The following is a 27,283-nucleotide window of genomic DNA, read 5'->3' as shown; positions in this document are numbered from 1 at the left end:
TTGGTCTCATCCAGGGCAGTGACGAGTCTGCTTACAGAAAGGAGGTTGAGCAGCTGTCTCTCCGGTGCAGTCACAACAACCTGGAGCTCAACACGCTCAAAACAGCATGTGGAGATGATTGTGGACTTCAGGAGAAACCTTCTGCACTCCCCCCTCATTGGACAGCACTCACCATCATCCTAGGACAGCACTCTGGACCTGAAGTGGACAGTCATTGACTCCATTGTGAAAAGGCCCAGCAGAGGTTGTACTAACATCTCAACAGAAAGTATTTGTGTTTTTTGCATGAGAACATGGTTAAACTAAAATTTGTATGTAGAGTTTCATAGAAACTGTGTGTGATCATTTGAACTGAAAAGTCATTTTGATAGTAATAATACAAATTGTGACACTATCATGAAACCTAAATAACAAAGGTTGCAAAGGTTGAGAAAAGCACAGCAGGACTCACACACTGATCTTACTGTCTATATGAGGATTTATTACAATTATTCTGACATGTTATTTCACTGACAGAAGTTCAGCTGCAGAATTAATGTCATGAAGAGAAAACAAGAGACTCTATAACATCTCACTGTTACTGATTCATCATTAGCTCAAAGCATTATGGGTAGAATCTCTCATCAGTCTATTCTGATTCATCAACACAGTTTCACTGATGATCCAATACAAACCCTAAACCCAGGATAGAGCGGCTGAGTGAATGTGGTCTGGACTGTGTGGATGAGGCTCATTGTGTCAGAGACGCTGTAGAAGGACAGAGTTCCTGCACTGTGATCCACAAACACTCCTATTCTACTGCTGATGGACGTCACAGGGAGAACAGTCTTTGTCTTTTTGTGTCTGAATAAGTAACTGGAGGGAGAGCAGTACAAAATCCAGGACTGATCATTATATCCAAAGAAACATTCATTACCACATCCCTTCCTGCTGATGCTCTTATATGACACTGATATAAACACACCTTGATCTCCACTCCACTCAATCTCCCAGTAACAGCGTCCCCAAACACACTCTTTACACAACACCTGATACCAATTATCAAATCTGTCTGGATGATCAGGATACGACTGAACTGTGTCAGTGCCAGTAATCACTCTGTTGTTCTCAGACAGACAGAGGTTTTTATGTGCTGTGTTCAGATCCGGAGTGAGCTGATGGGAATCTGATGGAGATAAAACACATCAGAATCAGGAATTATGAATCTGTTTGATGTTTTCATGTAGCTGAACTCTTCATGTTCAGTGTATCATCAGTGTGTCAGTACAGATGAGCAGATATCCTGTGCAAATCATCATTTACATCATCAATTATAAAACTCTTCTTTCACCCTCTACAGGAAGAACATGAACACACTCAGTGAGTTTTTCTGCTTGTTTTCTTACTGACTTACATTGTAGAAAGTCGTTCCTGGTCCTGGGAACAATGTTGGTGAATGTGACTGTGGAAATCAACAGACATGAACAGTGTGATTCTCATGATCCTGCATCCATTCCTAACACATTTCTAATAAGATGTTCTCCATGATATGAGATGATGATGGACTCGTTTCTGAGAGCAGATGAATCTCCAGGACTTTACCTCTGTCTGAGATCTTCTTGAGCTCCTCTTTGCAGAAATCCTCCAGTTTGTCTTTCAGCTGACGTACAGATTCTCTCAGACCATCAAAAGAAATGAGAGAAATGAAGGGATCGTCATTTACGTCTGTAGATTCAGGAGGTGCTGAGAGAGACTGGAAACAGAAATCAAAACTCATCAGCTCCACACTTCACCCAATAACCTGCACCAACATCAGATTTGACTTGACTGATCTTTAGTAAATCACCTCAATCCAGCACTTTCACAGCATCAGCTTCATTCTTCTCATATTCATTAAATCACATTAGAGCTACAGATTCTAGTATTTGACAGTTACACTCTATGTGAACTTTCTAGGAAATAGTTTGGATGATAAAAAATCTGCTAAGAACATAAATGTCCATCTAACAACTCAAACACATCAATGGAGTTTCATTGTAGGGTTGAGTAGATTTGCTCAGGAAAAGAAGCTGAAAGACTACGATTAGATTGACCATTATTTATAACTTTAGAGCAGTTAGAGACACCAAAAACTTTAGAAGGACCCTTAAGACATGCTCAGGTTTGGTTTGGTTTCAATACACTGAAGCATTGCTAATATACAGACTCACTTCATGTTTAGGTTTTATAGTCAAATTCATCAATGAGTTACAGACAATTAAAATTCAATTTAATCAGGTTTGATGATTACCCGATCCAATTTTAATGAACGTTTCTCAGAATCAGTACTATCAAATTCACTGATTTCACTATGATGTAAGAAATCAGAAGGAAAATGAGGTAAAAATTTCAATGTTAGTGAAGTTTGTGGCGCTAATAATGTTTGACAGCTAAATATATCTTCCAGAAGAAATGATTGCTAAGAGATTTCCAGAGCTGATAACCATTTGTAAGCAGCGTCTCTTTCAGAAGAAGATGATCAGATGAGAGTCTGACTGATAATTATATAATAAGACACTGATGAAATGTTTCTCTGTGGGTCTCCTGTCACAGCAGGATGTGTCTCAAGTCCACTATGATGGTGTTCTTTTAGATCTGTGTTACCTGCAGGAACTGGATGTGATCCGGTGTGTGTGAAAGCTGCTCCAGCTCAGCGTCTCTCCTCCTCAGATCATTGATCTCCTGCTCCAGTCGCTCCAGTCGTCCTTCAGCTCGACTCACCGCTCGCTTTTCCTGATCTCTGATCAGTCATATCAGCTCAGAGCGGCTTCTCTCAATGGAGCGGATGAGCTCAGTAAAGATCCTCTCACTGTCCTCCACTGCTGTCTGTGCAGAGCGCTGTTAGGACACACAGTGATTCAGGCTTCAGTGGGACTGAAAGAGACAAAAGAGTCTGAACTGAGATGGAGACAAACTTCTCTTCTTTCGTCTGATAAATGACAGCATTGACTCATGTGCAGCTTTATAGCACAGCTTGGCACACAATGCTCATTCCCATTATCTCAGTGAACCGAGGTTACATTAGTAGCCACAGAGTTCCCTTTCAAAACAGCCTCTCACATTGTGTGGATACGTTTGGGAAACGATGCTCCATAGTGCTGCGCTACATAAGTGCAGAATGAAAAGCCATCCTGTGAGCCCAGTTCCAGAGCACCCGATATAAGATCCTAAGGGCAGCATGGGATTTATATATAAATATACACTCTCAGAAAATATTTTAGTTAGCAGAGACACGCAAAGGAGCCGCTGGAGGTTTTTGGCCGCAGTCAGATCTGCTGCATCACTGTTTTAATGCTGGAGTATTGAGTTTCTCTAATAGCATGTACTGGTTTTAGTGGTAAAGAAACACAGTCAGTGCAAAAATCATACTGCACATTCTCTCATACTGTAACACCTTCATATTCCTGCGGTCTGTTAGATGTACAGAATCTCTGTGTCTCATGTGTCAAGTAGTAAAATATTCTGCACACACCTTTACCACCATACACTGTAATAACAATCCTGGCTGAGCTTTCATTGGCTGATCTGATACTACAGCGATGTTAAAAATGAGTCAGAGAGAGGAAATGAAGCGCCTGAGGCTCAATCATAAACACATTCACTCTCTCTCACAGCATTCATGAGAGTTATCAGTGTTTAGGGATAAAAATCAAAGTGTGTCTTTGGTCACATTTCTCTCAGATCATGTGTGAGATCATATTCAGTCTCATCTCAGATTAGCTGGAGCTCAAAAGTGGTATATAAATAAAGGTGACTTGACTCAAAGTACAAGAATTCAGTGAGGATGGACATCAGATACACACGCTTGTGTTGAGATGAGCTTCTCCTGTACAAATACATTATCAGCATGTATAATGTCAGTGTATGGAGCAGCTCAAGCAGTGAACTCAGTCTGATCAACTCAGACGAGCCAGAAATAGAGAAGATGTTCATATGTTGCTCAACGGTGCCCTCTAGTGCTTCTCTAATTCACTGCATGATGTTGGGAACATCTGAGAGAAAAATCAATAATAATCAATCTAATTTTGTTTTTTAATGATTTACATTAAAGTCAAACAGCAGAGCAGCAGCAGGGAGACAGCTGTGGAATATGACAGTGTTGTTTCACGCTGAAAGTATTTCTTTTGTAAAGAGCATCATGATATTTGTGTTTGTGCTGATTTGTGTCAGCAGGCGGCGCTGTTCTGTGAGTCACACCAGGCTCTTGGACAGAAATCATGCAGCTTGTCGGCTCTCTCACCCTTTAACAACAAATCCATAAAACATCAGACACTAGAGTTCAGCTTTCTGCAGAAAATTACAACTCATCTGTTGTACAGTTGAATCGAAGTTCATGAAAAGTTTAGAATAATAACATTTTTACAGTTGTACGGACAAAGTGTGTGTTTAGTGCCACAACCAGCAGTGGTTCAAGAGTGAGCAGATATCCGGGGCTTAAAGACATCCATGTAGTTTTAATGCAGGTTTGATAATCCTGGTCTCACACCACACACCCACTCCAACCGTCTCACAACACAGCCATCAACACCTTCCCCCTACTCCTCCTCAGCTTGCACTTAAGATCTTTGAAGATGATGTATGATGCAATCACAACAACCTGGAGCTCAACACGCTCAAAACTGTGGAAATGATCGTGGACTTCAAGAGAAACACCCCTGCACTCCCTCTTCTCACCATCATGGACAGCACTGTGGCTGCAGTGGAGTCATTCAGGTTCTTAGGAACTAACATCTCTCAGGACCTGAAGTGGGACATTCACACTGACTCCATTGTGAAAATGTCCAGCAAAGGTTGTACTTCCTTTGTCAAATGAAAACCTGCCACAGGTGCAGATGAGACAGTTGTACTCAGCTGTTACTGAGTCGGTTCTGTGCTCTTCTGTAACTGTCTGGTTTGGATCAGCCAGCAAATCAGATATAAGAAGACTGCAACGGACTGTTAGGACAGCTGAAAGGATAACTGGTGTGCACCTGCCCAACATTCAGGACTTGTACAAATACAGAGTGGAGAAACGGGCACCTGCTCACAACATCAGCACAGACCCCTCTCACCCCAGACACAACCTGTTTGCACTTCTCCCTACAGATCTCTGTGCACTAGAACATCTAGGCATAAAAACAGTTTTCCCCATAAGATCTCCAGCTTAAACAGATAACACTGAAATTATTACCTGTTTTCTGTAATTCTTTGGCCTGTAAGCCAACTTCCCTCATGATCATTCCTGCATAAGAACATGATCAATTACAGTGCTTTGTATTTCATCAAAAACAAAAGACCCTTAATTTTTCTTTTCCTCTTTGTCTCGCACCACTAGGATTAATTTTCCAAAGCAAACAATCAGCTGTTACTCAATATTCACACATGGATAAAAATGTGCTATCTGAGTTTTACAATTTTGTGATGCTTTAGTTAATTATAATATGTACTTGTGTTTTCTGAATGAGAACATGGTCAAACCTCTGAGCAAATTGGAACATGTGAAAACAGGTGAAATATGTTAAAATGGGTGTTCAAACTTTTTTTTTTTTTTTTTTTTTTAAGGGGGCCAGATTTGATGACCTGGACACACCCGGGGCCGGATGCTTCTTCATATGTATCTTGAGTTGACAGTAGCAGTGGCTTCAGTTGATGTAAAAATCTGTAAATATTTTAACAACCTTGTTTTTAAAGGGTAAAATTGTAATAATTATAATAGCCTGATGGTATGTAGTCTATTAACACATTTATTTTGAATAAACAAAAATGCACAAAACTGCATAACAAAAATATCTTTGGCCTTAAAAATATATCTTTTTTCAGTACTCCCTTACATTACATTCAATTTTCCTATACACTACCAGTCAAAAGATTTTGAACAGTAAGATTTTAATGGAGATGTGTCTTCTGCTCACCAAGCCTGCATTTATTTGATCCAAAGTACCTCAAAAACAGTCACAGTTTGAAATATTTTTACTATTTTAAATAACTGCTTTCTATTTGAATATATTTTAAAATGTAATTTATTCCTGTGATTTCAAAACTGAATTTCTAGCATCATTACTCCAGACACATGATTCTTCAGAAATAATTCTAATATTCTAATTTTACTGCTACATCTGGTCAAAAGTCTAGTGTTCAACCTTGTGTTGACATTGTGAAACTGCAAATTTTGTAAATTATGTTTGGCAGCCACATATAATATATTTTAATAAACAAGTTGCGGGCAATTCTATGTTTTCGAGAACTAAATGAATGGTTTGGGAAAAATTGGACCAAATGAATCAGTTATAGTTTGTTAGCAATTTTTTAACACAGATTATTGTCAAGCTGTAACCTAAAAATAAAAATGAATTCTGCTGTTAACGGCTAAAAGAAACAATAAAAACAGCGGCTTGTGACCTCAGAAGACAGAAGAACATAAAACACTGAAAAGAGCCGTAGCTCTATAAGGTGAATAATGAAAATGATTTATTGACTGTGTGTGTGTGTGTGTGTGTGTGTGTGCGCGCATTTCATTTTCATTTTGAAAATTGTGACACTACAGTAAGAACATTTAGGTTGAGAAAAGCACAGAGACACGTTTACTCAGCAGGACACACACACACACTGATCTTACTGTCTATATGTGGATTTATTATACACATTTATTCTGACATGTTATTTCACTGATGTTAGAATATTTCATGCTCTCTGCTCCTTGTCTGTGAGAACCTGCTTGTACGTGACTTCTCTCACCCCTCCCTTTTCCTCTCTCCCTGCTGTTTATTGTATCTCACATATCTTGTCACCACCGCGGTCTCTGTGGCTCCCTCCGACCGCCGCCAGCGGGAACTATCACCGGACTTTTAGCACTACATTACCCAGCACCCCGTACCTGGGACTCTCACTTCCGGTTCCGGGTCCCCCCGGGTCGCTTCCTCCAGTCGGCCATTTATACCTCGCCTTCGCGGGCGTTTCCTCGCGAAGTTTTGACTAGTGTTACTATCAATCCTGAGCGTTTTCCTTTGTTTCTGTTGTTCACTCGTTGCCGACCGGATTGTTTATACTTTTGCCCTTGCTCTGCCGCCTGCCTTTTGACTTTTTGCCTGGACTATTGTTTTCTCTCTCTGGATTATCTGTTTTGCTCCCGTTTGTTGTTGTTGACCTTCGCCTGCCTGACTACTCTATTAAACGTTGTCGCAAATGGATCCCACACCTCCACCTCCTTCTATGGATGTGTCACAGAAAACTTCGCAGACTACGGATCCAGCGACCACTCATCAGGTCTCGCCAGATTCTGCCGCACGGGGCTCGCCACCCACGGTGTTGGAAATAACAACGGAGCTTTCTGCTCAGGCCTCGACGCTCGCCGTACACCAGCAACAACTGGATCACCTCGCGGATCTTACGGGGCAGCTGGTGAGAGCGGTACAGAGCCTGCAACTGACTTCCCCGCCTGCCGCACCACCCGCGGCCGCGCCAGTGCCGGGAGTACCGCCAGTCCGCGACTCGCCTTCCCCCGAGAAGTTCGACGGCACCGCCGCAAAGTGCAAGGGGTTCCTGCTGCAGTGCTCGCTTTTCGTCAACCAACAGCCGCATCTCTACCCCACTGACGAGGGTAAGATCGCCTTTGTTTGCTCACTCCTCACTGGGAAAGCTTTGGACTGGGCCACCGCCGTCTGGCGACTGGATCGCCCCACCTTCCCGTCTTTCGCCGCCTTCCTGTAGCAGTTTTTCAGCCTAGCTCCGAGACCGGCGAGGCAGGGGAGGAGATAATGGCGCTTCGGCAGGGCAGGAGACCCGCGGCGGACTATGCTCTCACCTTCCGCACCCTAGCCGCGCAGAGCGGATGGAACGACGGACCTCTGAAGTTACATTATCGTAAAGGACTCAACCCCGACCTCCAGGTGGAGTTGGCCTGCCGGGACGAGGATCTTTCCCTGGAGCAGTACATAGATCTCTCCATCCGGGTGGATAATGTAATGAGAGCTTGTAAGTCCAGTCGCCTAACCTCCTTACCACCTTTATCAACGCCCTCCTCGGAGGCTACCGCCGAACCCATGCAGCTAGGTACCACCAAACTATCGCTGGAGGAGCGAGAGAGAAGACTTCGGGGCAACCTCTGTTTGTACTGCGGTCTGGCTGGTCACATCAGAGCCAATTGTCCTACACGTCCTCCACGTCAACCCTCCTCGGTGAGTCATGACAAACCTTCTTCCAATTGCTGTGTAGTACCCATAACTTTGGAGTTCGGTGACAACATTGTAAAGACCACGGCTCTGATTGATTCCGGCGCCGCCGGTAATTTCATCGATGCTGACTTTGTGGCCGCTAATCACTCACCCACACTCTCTTGTTCTCCACATGTGTCAGTGGCCGCCCTCGACGGGAGACCGCTAGGATCTGGCAGAATCAACCAAACCACCGACGACCTCACGCTCCACGCTGACCCCTCGCACCAGGAAACCATTCGCTTCTTTGTTATCACATCACCTCAATCACCTGTCATCTTGGAGTACCCTTGGCTGAACCAGCACGGACCATCCATCTCCTGGGCCGACTGCACCATCACCCGTTGGTCACCGCACTGCCGTCAACACTGTCTGCGCACTCTTGTCAGGCCACCATGCACACCCTGTCCCCACAATACCACTAGCTCCATACCTCCCGAATACCAGGACCTGCTTGAGGCCTTCAGCCGTACCAGAGCTACCCAGCTACCTCCACACCGACCCGGGGACTGCGCCATCGATCTCATCCCAGCGGCCACCCCTCCCAGGGGCCGCGTCTTCCCGCTGTCACAGGCCGAGTCGGAGGCTATGCACAAGTAGATCCAGGAGGAGTTGGCTAAGGGCTTCATCACACCATCCACCTCGCCAGCCTCAGCAGGGTTCTTCTTCGTCAAGAAGAAAGACGGGGGCCTTCGACCTTGCATCGACTATCATGGTCTCAACGAGGTAACGTCAAATATCGCTACCCTCTCCCTCTTGTTCCTTCAGCCCTTGAACAGTTACGTACGGCAAGGATCTTCACCAAGCTGGATTTACGCTCGGCCTATAACCTTGTCAGAATCCGCGCTGGGGATGAGTGGAAGACGGCCTTCTCCACCACCTCAGGGCACTATGAATATCGGGTAATGCCCTTCGGTCTGGCCAATAGCCCTTCCTGTTTCCAGGCTTTCATTAACGATGTCTTCCGGGACATGCTTAACAGATGGGTGATCGTGTACATAGACGACATCTTGGTCTACTCCAATTCCTACTCAGAACACGTCAAGCATGTTCGAACCGTACTACAGCGCCTCATCTCCCATCAACTCTACGCCAAGGAAGAGAAGTGCGACTTCCACAAGGATAAGATCTCCTTCCTAGTTTACATCATCAGCTCCGAGGGTGTGGCGATGGATGAGAGGAAGGTGGACGCCGTTCTGAACTGGCCGCGGCCCACCACGCTCCGGGAGCTCCAGCGTTTCCTTGGCTTCGCCAACTTTTACCGTCGCTTCATTCGGAACTTCAGTACAGTGGCAGCCCCTCTTTCAGCGATGGTAAAAAAGGGCACCTCCCGTCTCACCTGGTCCCAAGCAGCTCTGCAGGCCTTTGACGACCTCCGTCGGAGATTCAGCACCGCACCCATCCTACACCATCCCGATCCCGAGAGGCCTTTCGTGGTGGAGGTGGACGCCTCCAGTACGGGCGTTGTGGTGGTGGGGGTGGGGGTCTCTGTCACCACCGCGGTCTCTGTGGCTCCCTCCGACCGCCGCCAGGGGGAACTATCACCGGACTTTTAGCACTACATTACCCAGCACCCCGTACCTGGGACTCTCACTTCCGGTTCCGGGTCCCCCGGGTCGCTTCCTCCAGTCGGCCATTTATACCTCGCCTTCGCGGGCGTTTCCTCGCGAAGTTTTGACTAGTGTTACTATCAATCCTACTATCAATCCGTTAATACCCCTATATATACTCTTGTATTAGACCAATAAAGTTGAAGTAAGGAAATACAGAGCTTGTGTCTGTGTCTTGCTTCCTGGCCGTATCACATTGGGAGACTGAGAGTATTCGGTGGCAACGAGAAGTGTAACGGGATATAGATATATATTTATTAACAACTGGGGGCTCGTCTCTCCGGGAATTTCTCAGAAAGACAGGTAAGAAAATGTTTTTAATTATTTTCTGCCTGTCTTTGGGAGAAATTGATTGCTTACTCGTGCCGTAATTTTTGTTTCCATGGTTGGTAAACAAAAAGGATATTCTCGTATAAGATATACGTGAATTGGATTATGACTTTTTAACCTCACTATTTAAATGTGGGATGAAGTTTAGATGATTTGTTGAAATGCTTTCATTACCTATTTCTAGTTGGGAATAGATGTCTTTGTGAAGGATTATTTTCACTCTCCACTCTTGCTTATATATTCTCAGTCTCCTAATTGACCTTATGAATTTTGATGAATTGAAAGCTTTCTTTTGGCCAAAGTATCAAAAAGTTAATGTGAAACCGCAGACTTTATTTTGTATTTTATTTGGGCATTCTAATACTTGTGTGAAGTCCTTGCAAGGCAGTAAAACAAATAAATTGCCAAATTGCAATTTTTCTAATTGTCTGTGTCACTTGATCTGGACAGGATGGATGAAACAGCAGAGTAGTATGTTTCAGCAATTTATTTAGTACAAATTCAATTAATGGCTGTTTGCCATTATAAGTTCACTTGGATTTAGTGACATTTTGAAATTAGTCTACTCTTGCTTTGTTTTGTCTTTGCTGATGTGTTAGATCAAGTGTGCTGCTATTTTAAAAAGCATTGTCAGTCACCAACAAAGTCAACATTATGATACAATGCTGTTGATTAGATGGATTACAACATATAAAGCAGAAATGTACAACTGTATTAAGAGGATTTGGCTGAAATGATTTCAGAACATTTGTGTTATGCATTGGCAAGGGAATACTTTTTATGAAAAGTGGGAGCCACAACAGAATTATATTGATAAATTAATAAACAATATAATGTTACATACAGGACTTAAAAGATATAGCTTGTATTACATCTTGTTATCTTTAAATGTATGGAGTCTGTGTCTGTTATCCCTGGGGACAGCTTAAAATGTGATAAAATGCAGAGATTGAGACTTTAGCTTGTGTTAACTAAAATAACTTATGCATTGTGATCAATGAGAACAAGATTGAGTGACTATTTTACACAGATGTATTCAGCTAATAATAACAAGAGACAAAAAGAGGAAAATTATTTTTTTCTTGACATTGGATGTTACATTTGGTAGACTATTTACTAGATTTCAGTCTATAGTTATACTCCAATGCATGGTGCTGATGTATTTATAAGGATTATAGAAATATGATATGCTCAGATCAGTCAGAATAGGTTACTGGTCTTGGCAATATGCCAAGAAGGAATTGCTTGCTCTTTTCCTGCAAAGAAGAACTTGCTTTATTAAAATAAAACAAAGAACTGCTATATATGTTATTAATTGGATGAGATTCCTTAAATTTTGGACAGTTACACAGAATGACTGACCATAGCACAGATTGCTTATATGCAGTTGTGGTCAAAGTTTACAATGTGGTTCTCTTGAGTGTTCATTTTATAGAAGAAACAGACGACTTCTGGGACAGCTGCCAATGGGCGATTCAACATGAAGAAAGAGACATTATGGCTGTGGAAAACAGGAAAAGCTGATGGGTGATCGGACACCCCCTGTAAGAGGAATTTGATACTTCTGGGATGGGCTAGAAGGAGAAAGACTGGGAGATAATGCAGACGTGAAAAATCTGCCATGACGGGCAGACTGAGGAAGATAACTGCACACACAGTCAAAGCTCCAATGCCACACCAGGTCCTCATCACCGAGTGACAGACTGGACACAGAGAGACACTGAAACAGCCAAAACATGTTCATCTAACTGATGATATCAGAGACTTTCATTTCTTCCATCGTGGGCAGGTAATTTGCAACTTTGATAATTTACTGGTCTTATAGCAGTTCTTTGTAATCTGTTCAACTAACAATGAATTGCTTTCTTTTAATAGGCTCTGGTCACACCCCATAGAAAGAAGTTAAATGTTTGCTTGATTTCTTAATCAGCTAAAACTCAGACTGGATTTATAATAGACAGGAGTTGCTGTGACATACAGAAAGAGTTTTAGACTCTGCTTTAAAGACAGGGCTTCTTGTAAAGCTGATAAACATACATGTTCCAGGATTCCTTAAAAAAAATAAAAAATAGGGGAATAGAAGGGCACAGAGTGTCCAAGCTCAAAATATGGATGGTAAAGCAATGCAACTGGTCACTCCATCTTGATTTAATGGATATTTCTAAGGGCTGAATTTAATAACTTTAAAATTCCAAATGAATTAAAATTACAAATGCTGTCCTACCCAGAGATTCCGGTTACATGATATTAGTGTTATTGGCCATGGATCCAAGATCATGCGGAGATCTCCAATCTTTTTAGAGCAGCTCATGAGCAATAGAAAGAGATAATAAAGATGAAATTAAAGTGCACAGTTAAATGATGAATTATATTTAGAAATTAAAATTGGTTCTTTTAATTCTGGCATGCCTAGACTTAAAATATTATTTGAACGAAATATTGGAAAAATTTGGGGTTCATGATCATGATGTGAAACTCGGCCTCATTGTGATGGACATCGTCCAAATGTTTTAGTCCAACGTTTAGACACTGTTGCAAGGGGAATGCCACAGTGCCTACGTTTGGTAGTTTCGGTCGTGATCGAAATTGATTCATTCGATACACTTGGTGGTATTCCACCGTTACAACATACATTCCCCATTCAGTTCGCTGTCTTCGGAGGCAGTGACAAAAAGGAGATGATGCTCTGGCCAGAGATGGTGTGAGAGTGTGTGAAAGTGTGTGAGTGATGGTGCACCAAGGCAGACAAACTGCCATGAACAGCTGTCTCCAAATTTTCAAAGTGGGCATACAAGTTAGAGTATGCACAATAAAATAATGGCTATGGAGTAATTTGGCTAAACATCCTGGCCTGGGATATTTTTGTAGCAGAGAGAAAAAGTGTTACACCTGCGCAGGGTAAAACATGGGAAAGCAGGGCAAGAAGGCTTGCCCTGTCCACCCCACACTTAATTTGTTTCTCTTTTAGGATGTCATGACGGATTTCATCAAACTGATTTTGTGTCAAATGTATTAAATGCTGTGTGCTTGTTAACATGTTACATGTGGGCTGAGTGTTTTACAGAAAAACTTGATATTAATGGGTGAAAAGCCTCAATAAAAAGGCATGCTTAAGAAATTATTTGACGGATAGTAAGACACCTCTAAACATCATGGAAATAACTGAGCTGAAGTCATTGTATATCACTCAGAAGTGATATACAAGGGGGAAACTAAAGAAAAAACAGCCCTCAGTCCACATGAATTTTCCTCACAGGTCACCTCAATAAGGATCGACTGGATGATGAGTAAACATGTTGTCTCTAACAAAAGGATTTTAAGGTCTCCTTTCACAGGTAGAAGTAATTCTGCTGAAACCAGGGTTGGGTTACTCCACTAATCTGGACTGTGCAAGTGATGGAGTGAGATACATGTTCAAACCAGGTGTGCTTCTAACTCTGGCAGAGGCAAAAGAGTCCCTAAGGGGGACCAACAAGGAGAATGAGCAAACTCAACTGGTGGCTTAAAAGCCCACTGTTTGTTCCAACTGATAAAGAGCCTGCCAGAATCAAGGAAAGATTGAGGGGCAACTTAATCGGTGTTTGAGAACGCAAGAGAGGCTGATTAAATCATCTTGATCCTGAAATCATCCTGATATAGTGCAGAATGAAGAAATTACAAATGTGGTTTAAATTTATCAAAAGATTTATTATGTTTGTCTGTATGACATTACTGATAAATGTTGCTTTAACTGATTCCAGTCATTGCATAGGTCTGGTATTGATATAGACTTTAAAAGTAAATTTGTTAGATTGCTGTACACAGGATACATTACTATCAGAGGCTAAAATTAAAATTAAAAAGGTAGTATTAATTATATAAGTGAAAAAAAATGGACCAAATTTAAAACTCTTTCTGACATTAAAAGCCTGAGAGATGCAGTAAGTCCTCAATACAGCAAAAGTCCAGGTGACAATATGGGTTTCTTAATGTGGCCCGCATTTGACTGTCCTGGTGAAAATCAAATAGTTAAATTATGTATATCTGTCTGAGGTCGAAGAGATATTTGTAACCTTTATAAACCACAGATGTGGACAAGGTATTATGCAATGCAATGCATTGACATTTGACTTTTTTGCAATCCATTATATTAGACTTTGATTAAGAATTATGGGAAAGAAGGAAACTAGAATTTGCAAGACTATTACTAAAATTATTAGGCCAAACCTGTAAAATTGGTAATAAACCTAGCTGTACTGGAAGACTGCTCACCTATACGTATTTCTTTGTAAATATGGGTGAGGAAAACTGGCTAGATAATGAAGATATACCATACATCTGCTATAAACATGTGGTAGTGACTAGTCAACCATATTGTTAGGTCGGAGGCCAAGAAAAAGCTACAAGAATTAAATTTACCTGCAAATCTAATAGAAAATGACAAAAGGGCAAAGTGTGGTATAGTAGAAATATCATGTTGCACATATATCGCTGATAATAATGTTGACTGATTTAGGTTTACTGAATATGAATAGAAATGCTTAGGAAGCATAAGCAAATGAAGTAGAGAATACTCAAAATGATTTTTTGTCTTGATTTATAAGTTGGTATAGATGCTTGCACGTGCCATGATGAATAGAATGGTTAAATGTGCAGATCTTAAGTGGAATGAGAAAAATATTGATCTGATGTTAAGGAATTGGGCAGAGAGCCTTTATGATGTTTATTATATAAACAAATGGGGGAACTGTTAGAATATTTCATGCTCTCTGCTCCTTGTCTGTGAGAACCTGCTTGTACGTGACTTCTCTCACTCCTCCCTTTTCCTCTCTCCCTGCTGTTTATTGTATCTTACATATCTATACCACTTGTTTTTATCTGTTTGACATATAGTTGGCTGGAATAACAGGATGAATTTAGGAAGAGCTTATTGTGCACCCAGATCTATTTCTGATATTTCATTATACACCCAATAAAGTTTTTGTTCCATATGATGCACATAGATATTTTGGTTAGATGCATAACATCCGTTAATACCCCTATATATACTCTTGTATTAGACCAATAAAGTTGAAGTAAGGAAATACAGAGCTTGTGTCTGTGTCTTGCTTCCCGGCCGTATCACATTGGGAGACTGAGAGTATTCGGTGGCAACGAGAAGTGTAACGGGATATCGATATATATTTATTAACAACTGACAGAAGTTCAGCTGCAGAATTAATGTCATGAAGAGAAAAGAAGAGACTCTATAACATCTCACTGTTACTGATTCATCATCAGCTCAAAGCATTATGGGTAGAATCTCTCATCAGTCTATTTTGACTCATCAACACAGTTTCACTGATGAATCAGAAAAAACAGCAAACCCAGGATAGAGCGGCTGAGTGAATGTGGTCTGGACTGTGTGGATGAGGCTCATTGTGTCAGAGACACTGTAGAAGGACAGAGTTCCTGCACTGTGATCCACAAACACTCCAATTCTACTGCTGATGGACGTCACAGGGAGACGAGTCTCTATGTTATTGTGTCTGAATGAGTAACTGGAGGGAGAGCAGAACAAACTCCAGGACTGATCATTATATCCAAAGAAACACTCATTACCCCGTCCCTTCCTGCTGATGCTCTTATATGACACTGATATATACACACCAACACCTGCACTCCACTCAATCTCCCAGTAACAGCATCCACACTGTCTGAATGATCAGGATACGGCTGATCTCTGTGAGTAAATGTAATCACTCTGTTGTTCTCAGACAGACGGAGGTGTTCATTCACTGTGTTCAGATCCAGAGTGAGCTGATGGGAATCTGATGGAGATAAAACACATCAGAATCAGGAATTATGAATCTGTTTGATGTTTTCATGTAGCTGAACTCTTCATGTTCAGTGTATCATCAGTGTCTCAGTACAGATGAGCAGATATCCTGTGCAAATCATCATTTACATCATCAATTATAAAACTCATCTTTCACCTTGATGAACTGCCTTTACCTGAAAATTGAGTGCTTACTGTTGCCCTTTTGCATTATTGATGCACTATTTCCTGTTTAATACTGTTCAGCCGCTTTGTCACAATTCTGTATCGTTAAAAGCACTATATAAATAAAGGTGACTTGACTTGACCTTCTACAGGAAGAACATGAACACACTCAGTGAGTTTTTCTGCTTGTTTTCTTACTGACTTACATTGTAAGTCGTTCCTGGTCCTGGGAACAATGTTGGTGAATGTGACTGTGGAAATCAACAGACATGAACAGTGTGATTCTCATGATCCTGCATCCATTCCTAACACATTTCTAATATGATGTTCTCCATGATATAAGATGATGATGGACTCGTTTCTGAGAGCAGATGAATCTCCAGGACTTTACCTCTGCCTGAGATCTTCTTGAGCTCCTCTTTGCAGAAATCCTCCAGTTTGTCTTTCAGCTGATAGACAGATTCTCTCAGGTCATCAAAAGATGTGAAGACATCATCATTTACATCTGTAGATTCAGGAGGTGCTGAGAGAGTCTGGAAACTCTACAGAAAACAGAAATCAAAACTCATCAGCTCCACACTTCACCCAATAACCTGCACAAACATCAGATTTGACTTGACTGATCTTTAGTAACTCACCTCAATCCAGCACTTTCACAGCATCAGCTTCATTCTTCTCATATTCATTAAATCACATTAGAGCTACAGATTCTAGTATTTGACACTTACACTCTATGTGAACTTTCTAGGAAATAGTTTGGATGATAAAACATCTGCTAAGAACATAAATGTCCATCTAACAGCTCAAACACATCAATGGAGTCTCATTGTAGGGTTGAGTAGATTTGATCAGGAAAAGGATTAGATTGACCATTATTTATAACTTTAGAGCGTTTAGAGACACTGCAACTTCACAAGGACCCTCAAGACACACTCAGGTTTAGTTTGATTTCAATACACTGAAGCATTGTCCACTATGATGGTGTTCTTCTAGATCTGTGTTACCTGCAGGAACTGGATGTGATCCGGTGTGTGTGAAAGCTGCTCCAGCTCAGTGTCTCTCCTCCTCAGATCACTGATCTCCTGCTCCAGTCGCTCCAGTCGTCCTTCAGCTCGACTCACCGCTCGCTTTTCCTGATCTCTGATCAGCCGTATCAGCTCAGAGCGGCTTCTCTCAATGGAGCGGATGAGCTCAGTAAAGATCCTCTCACTGTCCTCCACTGCTGTCTGTGCAGAGCGCTGTTAGGACACACAGTGATTCAGGCTTCAGTGGGACTGAAAGAGACAAGAGAGTCTGAACTGAGACTGAGACAAACTTCTCTTCTTCTCCAGACTCACCTTATGAGACTCCACAGCCTCTCTCAGCTGCTGAAGATCTTTCTCTCTCTGCTGGATTCTTTGCAGGAACGTCTTCTGCGTCTCCTTCAGCTGCTTCTGCAGGACAAACAGATGATAGTGAATGTCACAGAAAAATACTGTCACTAAATCATCATGTGAACAGATGAATCCAGTAAAGGTGGAGCTGATAAATAATGGTTGTAACTCCAGAAGTGATGATCGGTTACAATTATCATATGTGAATTAACAAAGTCTTGTTTCACACTGCAAGCGTATGTATAGTAAAAGTGAAACTGACACACACGTAGAGCTTCACACTGACAGTGTTTCTGTGTAATTAAGCTGCAGCTCTACACAGAATATAAACAGACTATTGAATCACTGTGTAACGTAGGGAGTGAGGCGAGAGACGAGCGGATCCATACGCAAACTTTTATTGTAAGGACGTGACAAAGACATGGTCAAAGGCAGGCAGGGTCGAACAACAGCAGACAGGTGTATGGACAGCGAGACAAGAGTAAACCGTAACAGGCGAGGGTCAATCCAGCGGCGAACGTTATCCGAGAGGGGCTAGGCAAGAGAGTGGTCAGACAAGCGAGAGATCAAAACAACAAGGCAAACAAGGTAACTAGACGGGGAAAACTAGGAGAAACGCTTCGTATGAAAGATAAACAATACAATCCAATACTCGGCGAGGAGTGACAGGAAGACCGGGGTATTTATACAGTCTCTGATTGGACAGGAGGAAGTGCAATGGCTGATGGGGAGTGTAGTCCGGGGTGTAGTGTGGCAGTCCGTGCGTGACAAAAACGCAAGAGCGACATCTGGTGGTGAGCGGTCCGCAGCTCACCGACCAGATCATGACATAGCCCCCCCCAAAGAGCGGCTTCCAGACGCTCCAACAGAACAACAGTCCATGGGAGTGGTGGGGAGGGAGCGAGACAGGGTGAGGGTTGGAGGGCCAGGCCCCTGCGGAGGACCCGGTGATTGAGGCAGGACCGGCAGAGCGGGAGCCCTCCAGGGCGGAGCCGGAGGCGGAGCAGGCAATGCAAGAGCCCTCCAGGACTGAGCCGGTGGAGCCCTCCAGGGCAGAGCAGATGGTGCTAGAGCCCTCCAGGGCGGAGCCGAAGGCAGAGCAGACGACGCTAGAGCCCTCCAGGGCGGAGCCGGTGGAGCCCTCCAGGGCGGAGCCTGAGGCGGAACAGGCGGCGCTAGAGCCCACCAGGGCGGAGCCGGAGGCTGAGCAGGCAGTGCAAGAGCCCTCCAGGGTGGAGCCAGAGGCAGGGCAGGCGACGCTAGAGCCCTCCAGGGCGGAGCCGGAGGCCGAACAGGTGGCACTAGAGCCCTCCAGGGTGGAGCCGGAGGCGGAGTAGGAGGCGCAGCAGCCCTGCGGGGCGCAACAGGAATCTGCATCACGCTCTGGGACCTGGGGAGAGCAGGGACAGAGGAGGCAGACAGAATAGAGGGAGAAGCCGCAGCAGCCCTCCGGGGCGGAACAGGAGGCGGAGCAGCCCTCCGAGGCGGAGCAGCCCTCCCGGGCGGAACAGGAGGCGGAGCAGCCCTCCGGGCGGAACAGGAGGCGGAGCAGCCCTCCGGGGGCGGAACAGGAGGCGGAGCAGCCCTCCGGGCGGAACAGGAGGCGGAGCAGCCCTCCGGGGGCAGAACAGGAGGCTGCGTCATTGACTGGGACCTGGGGAGAACAGTGACAGAGGATGCAGACAGGAAAAAGGGAGAAGCAGAGAGTTTGGTGGTTAACGCCCCCTCCGTAAGAGGTTCTACGGCCGGCGCCGACACCTCTGGAGGCATTGGCGCAGCTTCTCCGACGGGGAAGGCCTCTGAAGCAGACTTGAGACCATACGGGACCTCTGAAGAAAGCCTGTGATCAAATGGGAGCTCTGCAGCAGGCTTGTGATCAGGTGAGAGCTCTGGTGCAGGCTTGTGATCAGGTGAAAGCTCTGGTGCAGGCTTGTGATCAGCCGAGAGCTCTGGTGCAGGCTTGTGATCAGCCGAGAGCTCTGGTGCAGGCTTGTGATCAGACGAGAGCTCTGGTGCAGGCTTGTGATCAGACGAGAGCTCTGGTGCAGGCTTGTGATCAGACGAGAGCTCTGGTGCAGGCTTGTGATCAGACGAGAGCTCTGGTGCAGGCTTGTGATCAGACGAGAGCTCTGGTGCTGACCTGGGAACAGGCGTGTCCTCAGGAGCACAGTGGGCCGCCCACACACACCACATGGCCACTGCCACTAAGGGAAGAGCAGCAGCGATGACGTCACTTGGCTTGTGGGGATCTGCTGTAACGTGGCCTGACTCAGGAACAACATGGCTTGACTCGTGGGGCACAGCTGTGACTGGGCTTGACTCGTGGAGCACAGCTGTGACTGGGCTTGACTCGGGAGAACGACAGCTGTATCTTGGCTTGACTCAAGGAGAACGGCAGCTGTGCTTTGACCTGACTCAGTTGCTTGACCGGACTTGGAAGCTTGACTTGACCCTGGGGTAGCAGCCGCGACGTGAAGGAGCGCCACTTTAGCTGCCCATACGGCCCTTAGGGGTGAGTCCAGCACGTGGGCCATCATAAGCCGTGGTCTTGGGATGTCAGGAGAGACGTGACCGGACTCAAGAACCACGGCTGCAACTTTGCTTGACTCAGGAACAGCCGCTGTTATGTGACTTGACTCAGAAACCGCTTCAGGAAGTGCGGCCATGATGGGTGCAGACTCGGGTGCAAAAGACATGACGTGAACAGGCTGTGGCTTGGCTGACGAGGCGTTAGCAGGCTTTGACGTAGCGCCCATCTTGTGCAGTGGCTCTGGCGTGGCAGCCATCTTGTGCAGTGGCTCTGGCGTGGCAGCCATCTTGTGCAGTGGCTCTGGCGTGGCAGCCATCTTGTGCAGTGGCTCTGGCGTGGCAGCCATCTTGTGCAGTGGCTCTGGCGTGGCAGCCATCTTGTGCAGTGGCTCTGGCGTGGCAGCCATCTTGTGCAGTGGCTCTGGCTCAGGATTGATGGCTGTAATTTGACTTGAGACAGAAGCGACAACTGTAACTTGACTTGACATAGTATCAACAGCTCTGACTTGACTTGACACAGGAAACACAGTTTTAATTTCACTTGCCTTAGAAAGAGCAGCGCTGACTTGACTTGGTGCAGGAAACACAGCTCCAGCGTGACTTGGCTCTGGCATGGCAGCTGTGACGTGACGGAGCTCTGTTTTCGCCGCCATTGCTCGAGCGCGCTCCGACACGGCCGCCATCTCACGAGCGATCCAGGCGGCAAATGTGTCCGTGGCTTCGCGCTCCGGCGCGGCCACCATTCCGTCAGCGGGATGCGTGGCCGCCATTACCGCGTTGTCGCGTTCCTCCTCCGCGACACCCACAGTAAACGGCGATCCCACACACAACAAAACATAATCCAGAAAACGCTCAAGGGAAGAACGCGGAGCCTCACGACGGAGCCGTGAGTTGAGCGGCTGATTCATGCCCTCGTGAAACAGATCTATTAAAACACAGTCTGGGAGATCGGAGTAATGGGCAATGTCCAGAAATTCTTGGATGTAGCCCTCGGCGTTCGTGTGCCCTGCTCGAGGGCTAACAACAGTTTTGTGGTGTTCATACCTGCGTGGCGTCCGGATGAGAAGTTGCTGGATCCTGTAGTGGCCGAGTATTCTGTAACGTAGGGAGTGAGGCGAGAGACGAGCGGATCCATACGCAAACTTTTATTGTAAGGACGTGACAAAGACATGGTCAAAGGCAGGCAGGGTCGAACAACAGCAGACAGGTGTATGGACAGCGAGACAAGAGTAAACCGTAACAGGCGAGGGTCAATCCAGCGGCGAACGTTATCCGAGAGGGGCTAGGCAAGAGAGTGGTCAGACAAGCGAGAGATCAAAACAACAAGGCGAACAAGGTAACTAGACGGGGAAAACTAGGAGAAACGCTTCGTATGAAAGATAAACAATACAATCCAATACTCGGCGAGGAGTGACAGGAAGACCGGGGTATTTATACAGTCTCTGATTGGACAGGAGGAAGTGCAATGGCTGATGGGGAGTGTAGTCCGGGGTGTAGTGTGGCAGTCCGTGCGTGACAAAACGCAAGAGCGACATCTGGTGGTGAGCGGTCCGCAGCTCACCGACCAGATCATGACACACTGCACTGAGTATTAACTTAATCTTTAGTTTTAAATACCTGTTTCTCTGTCCTCTGTTCTTCAGCTGATACAATGTCGTGGTTTTTATGTTCAATAATTGTACACAGCACACATATACATTTCTGATCAGTGCGACAGAAAACCTCAAGGATCTTCTCATGTTTCTGGCAGATCATCTCCTGCAGTCGTCCAGTGGCATCAGTCACATTGTGTCTCTTTCCTTTAAAGAAACTCTCATGCTGTTCAAGGTGATTCTGACAGTAAGAGTCCAGACACACCAGACAGGACTTGACGGCTTTGTATTTTCTTCCAGTACAGACGTCACACTGCACATCTCCAGCTCCAGCGTAACAGTCAGCAGGACGTTTGGTCTTCTTGCTCAGTTTCTTCACCACTTTAGCCAGCATGGTGTTTCTAGCTGAAGCAGGTCTTGGTCTGAAGGTCTGTCTGCACCGAGGGCAGCTGTAGACTCCCATCTGATCCCAGCAGCCTGTAATACAGCTCTTACAGTAACTGTGTCCACAGGGAATGGTCACTGGATCCTTCAGGAGATCCAGACACACTGCACACAAGAACCCACCTTGAGAAAATCTTGCTCCTGCCATTTTACTGAATGAACACAGAGACACAACAGCTCAACTTCACTTCAGTTGGTCTTTCCCTGAAATCAGGTGATTCATGTTTCCAGGTTCTGTATTTGAGTCATGTGTAAATCAGGTGTGTCTGCAGCAGGTTCCTCGTTCCTGGTCCTGTAGAGTCTTGTACATTCATTTAACAGGGACTCTCCATAGGCATAACCGTATTTCCACTGTACAAACTGTATTTTCTATCCCCTTACCCTAACTCTACACTAAACCTACCCCTTACATAAAACTTTCTGCATTTTTATATTATCAAAGAGTTTAGTATGTTTTTACGCCATTTGCTAGGACACAGGGAGACTAAACCTCATAAACCCTGCTCATGTTGTTATACCGATGTCATTATACACACTTGTGTCCTCATAAACCATATAAACCTGTACACACATATTCACATAAATGCACACACTGATGGTGTAATGCAGTGCACAGTGGGGATGATTAGAAAGAAGGATCATCACACACACACACAAAAAATGGAACTTCGCCTTACAGCATGAAACACTAAGACTGGTTAACACATTGACCAGAAAGAAGTTACCATCAAGGAACTGTCAGCGACCAAGATCTTGATCTTCGCCCTGTCCGATCTATGGCTCATCTTCAAGACCAACAGCCAAAGAGATCTCGATGCTGTCCTAAATCTAGTGGAGAGAAGCTGGAAGCTGGGGTCAGCTTCATTATGAACAGCCAGTCAACCAAGAGTATTTTGGCTTTCCAACCAATATCAAACTGTCTGGCCATGTTGACCATCGACGGCATTGACAAATGAATGAATGAGCACATTTATATAGCACTTTCATTGTGTACTGCCATACACCCAAAGCGCTTTTACAATCATATGGGGGGGATCTCTCCTCAACCACCACCAGTGTGCAGCATCCACTTGGATGATGCGACAGCAGCCATAGGACAACCGCGCCAGTGTGCTCAACACACACCAGCTACAGGTGGAGAGGAGAGAGTGATAGAGCCAATTCAATGAAAGGGGAGTATTTGGAGGCCATGATTGACAAGGATACACCCCTACTCTTTACAAGAAGTGCCATGGGATTTTTATCAACTACAGAGACTCAGGATCTCGGTTTAAGTCTCATCTGAAGGTCGGTGCTTTTTACAGTATAGTGTCCCCATCACTACACTGGGGCATTAGCACCCACATAGACCACAGGGTGAGCACCCCCTGCTGGCCTCACTAAAGGCCCTGATATACTTCAAACAAAGTTCGTTTTCGTTTTTCTTTTGGGGGCAAAAAGAAATTAGAAAAGGCTGAGGGCTGGTATACTATTTTTAAACATTTCCGACACCCCCCCCCCCAGCACTGCTGGAGGCGGGCTCTAGATAATGTGAATATGTGTTGCGCTGCACAACAACGATGCAATGATGAACTTTATCTAGGTGTAAGATGGGTACTAAGCTGTTTTTATTTTATGTGGTGTCGTGATTTAATTTTGATAAGAACAAATGTTTATTATTCTATGTTGTTTTGGCATTTCATTTATTGCATACATTTTAAATCCGCTTATAGAAAAAACAACAGCAGCAGCAGTATGTTGTAACAACATTTATCTGAAACATATATTTGGATTTGCTGCCTTATCTCCACTATTTCCTTTCATTCTTTTCATGGCTTTGGAAAACTTGTCTCGGATGTTTCTCTACGTCACTTTTTGCTTAACTCCAGGTCGTCAACACCAAGCTTCATTGCAATTTCTTTCTGGGATTTAACTGCCTTCTCCGAATCTTTAAAGTCTCTCCACGAGGGATCGTACAGGTGCGGATACATTTGTATCAGCTCAGCTATTAGACACTTCAGTATTTTCATGTTGCTACTGCTAGTAACTTTACTAACTTGGTGGTGATGTTGTTCTCCTGTCTGACCTCCGTAGAATAAGAAATGAAAACGGAAAAAAAAATCTCCTGTCAAAGAAGGTGGAGTTTTAGAACACACCCACCAAATGCGTACTTTGGCCATGGACCAATGGAAGCCCAAAGGTGTTTAGAAGCCAAACAAACTCCCCCAAAAAGTTTGCTCTGGTGAGCTGTTTCGAACTGCCGAAATGAACTCAAAACAAACTTTGTTTTGGCCTGATTTTGTTCGAAATGACATCATATCAATTCATTCTTCGATTTCATTTGAAGTATATTGGGGCCTTAACACCTCTTCCAACAGCAACCTAGTTTTCCCAGGAGGTCTCCCATCCAAGAACTGACCAGGCTCAGCCCTGCTTAGCTTCAGTGGGCAACCAGTCTTGTGCTACAGGGTGCTATGAAGATGCACATAGGGCTGAAACCAGGAGATGAGGCTGTACAAGCAACTGAAATGAAGATGCAGAATCATGATCATCCTGGCAGATGATTTCAACGCCTACTGTTGTTCGCATCGCCAACAACCTTGTGGTGGGCAATACTCTATTCCGGCATTCCAAAGGCACCAAAAGTTGGCCACTAGTCAACTGCCGTTGTCATCACTCAAAGATGTCTTGAAGATATGAGGACTGGGGCTCTGACCATTTTCTAGTCTGTGCCAAATTGCAGCTTTGACCATAATGGGCAAGGAAGAAAGCGACCAGTGAAGCCAGACTGGATGCAGCTTAACAACCCTGTGATCAGGGACCAATTCTGACTGGCACTTACCAACAAGTTTGTGGTTCTTGTGAACCTAGATCTGTGAAAATGTTTGTGGAATGTGCAAGCTTTTGACCATCTAATGCTGAACTCAACCATGATAAAGCAGACCAGTGAAGCAAAGCACTGGATGTCCCAGGTCCCGTGATCACAACCCCACTGATCAGCATAACCAATTTATTGGGAACCTTACCAACAAGTTTGTGGTTCTTGTGAACCTTGATGAATTAAACTGTTAGCAGATATGAAGCACACAGTTTACTATTACTCAAAAGAGAATTAGTTGACGAATTACTAAAGTAGTGTTTGGTTTATTTAAACATGTTAATACCTTTTTTGAATGAATGCCTCTAAAACAAAAGCATAGACAAATGATAAAGTAGATGCAATAGTGTTTAAAATTGTACCAGAGCATCAATTATGGCACTTTTCTACTGCATGGTGTGACTCGGCTCGGCACAACTCGGCTTGGTTCAGTTTGCTTTTCCACTGCAGTTTAGCACTGTTTCAAAATAGATGGGATTATAGACTGATCTATATATTTGCCACCACCGTTTACTGACCATGATACAGCCATTTCTCTTTTCAAGTTGTATGCAATGGTAATTTAAAGAAGGACGTTCAAAGCAAGTTGTGGAAACAAATGATACTGCAGTGGCTGTTGCTGAATATTTAAATCTAGTGGATTTGGTGTTTCATGTTGCAAATCCAATGACAGTTGTAGTGACGATTCTCTCTGACGAATCAGTGATCTGCAGTGTTTAGACATCACATTTTAGTATCGGTATGGCTCGCTTGGAACTTCAACTGATGTGGTACTAAAAAAAAGAACCAGGTAGTAGGTACTGTACACATTTTTAAAAAAAACAAAAGTGAGCCATACTGATCAGTATCATGCTGAAAAGCGCCATTAGACTATTGAGAAGTGTCAGAGCCAAAATGCATTCTTGTCAATGGACATTTTCAAATGACAATGGGTGTTTTTCTGCTTTACCTGAAGGGTCTAAAGCCCCCAGTGGGTCAGAACAAATGCTGAAAATGGCCACTGAATGAGTAACACTCACTAGTATTTGCAGAAACATACTTTTATGAACTGTAGTCATCAACAACAATTTACTGTTAGTTCAATATCTCTTTCTCCTAGAGTTGGGGTACTCGGACTTGTACTCGGATTCGAGTCCGGTCTCAGTGCACTCGGATGCATTTTTACTGTGACTTGACTCGGACTCAAGCTTTTCGGACTCAGGAAATATTCTGTCCATCCGAGTCCAGGGACAGTTGAGGAAATGTTGCTGACTCGATGCATTATCACAGTGATATTTAGTGATATTTAGTGTTTTTAAGTCTTGTCCAGTAGGCTACTTAAAAGCCGATGAGTTTATGTACGCACACACTTAAAGCACATTCACAGAACACACCTCTCAGTCAGTGTGTGAATGCCGAGTTCTCTTTCACTTCTAATAGGTTCTGTTATTGCTACACACATGCTCGGAGACTATTCATGTAAATGAAGTCAGTTTTGTCTTACGTAAACCTGAACAGTTGGGAGAAACACTGATCCGCCAACTGCGTCATAAATATTAATCAAACAACAAAAGAAAAAGAGAAAATCACTCACTGTTCTTGACTGAATCACTTATTAACTTTAATAAATCATATTTAATGTATACAGTGAAGATTTTGCAGTGTTTTATTTTTACATTTATTACTTAATGAAATGTTTGTAGCAGGTTATTTCTGTAGAATCCTTTAGACAGACTCATCTGAAAAACTTAAAACAAAATTATTTATCCTTTAGCTTGTAAGTAATACTTAGAGTGTTTACTTGAGAAGTTTGAGAAAGTTTTACTTACATTAGTTTATTAGTTTTTTCTGTATTGAAATTATTGTTATTTTTTAAACATGGTGGCAGTTTCTAGCTTCAAAGAACATGATTTTTGCAGCAATAGTTTTAATGGGTCCAAAACCATCTTGGGTGTGCATGATTTTCTAATAATTCAATGGCCCGTTATCAATTATTCCTTACATAATGTAATTTATTATAATCAATGTAACTATAAATGCATTAAAAAATAAAACAGGTGTGAGTTTGCATGACTTATGGAAAGTATATGTAGTATATGTATATGGACTTTGTACACAGTGTGTGCCATTGTAAAGACTAGGTTTATCCCTCACAACCTCATTTTCATTCAAGAAAAAATTTAATATGCCTTCTCTCAGGTCTAACCATTTGTCATTTAAAAACCAAAACAAACATAGCCACAATCACAGATAAGAGGTGCATTTTCTGCTCTTAAAGTCCCGTTCACCAAGATATCTACTGCTTTACCCTTAATTTATACATTTACTATAACAATGAATAAAGTCATGCCTTATAATTTTTCACATTCTACTGTATCTAAAACATATTTCACTCTGAAA

The 27,283-nt window shown here is 43.7% G+C and overlaps 1 protein-coding gene across 1 annotated transcript; it reads right to left on the bottom strand.

Moving 5' to 3' along the window:
* Positions 1 to 524: 524 nt before the first annotated feature.
* LOC127176673 (uncharacterized) lies at positions 525 to 24,056 on the bottom strand. Its single transcript, XM_051128463.1, is given in 16 exon segments — positions 525 to 1,165; positions 1,394 to 1,441; positions 1,582 to 1,732; positions 4,748 to 4,988; positions 5,189 to 5,239; positions 7,878 to 8,118; positions 8,641 to 8,914; positions 9,547 to 9,745; positions 15,460 to 15,820; positions 15,823 to 15,936; positions 16,316 to 16,360; positions 16,501 to 16,651; positions 17,114 to 17,347; positions 17,447 to 17,542; positions 21,629 to 22,199; positions 23,899 to 24,056. Coding segments are annotated over 16 exon segments (3,459 nt in total). The 3' UTR covers positions 525 to 641.
* Positions 24,057 to 27,283: the final 3,227 nt, after the last annotated feature.

The sequence above is a fragment of the Labeo rohita genome, chromosome 14 (genome assembly GCF_022985175.1).
Source record: "Labeo rohita strain BAU-BD-2019 chromosome 14, IGBB_LRoh.1.0, whole genome shotgun sequence".
Lineage (NCBI taxonomy): Eukaryota > Metazoa > Chordata > Actinopteri > Cypriniformes > Cyprinidae > Labeo > Labeo rohita.
Note: the sequence above shows the minus strand (reverse complement) of the source record. Positions and strands in the feature narration are given on the sequence as shown.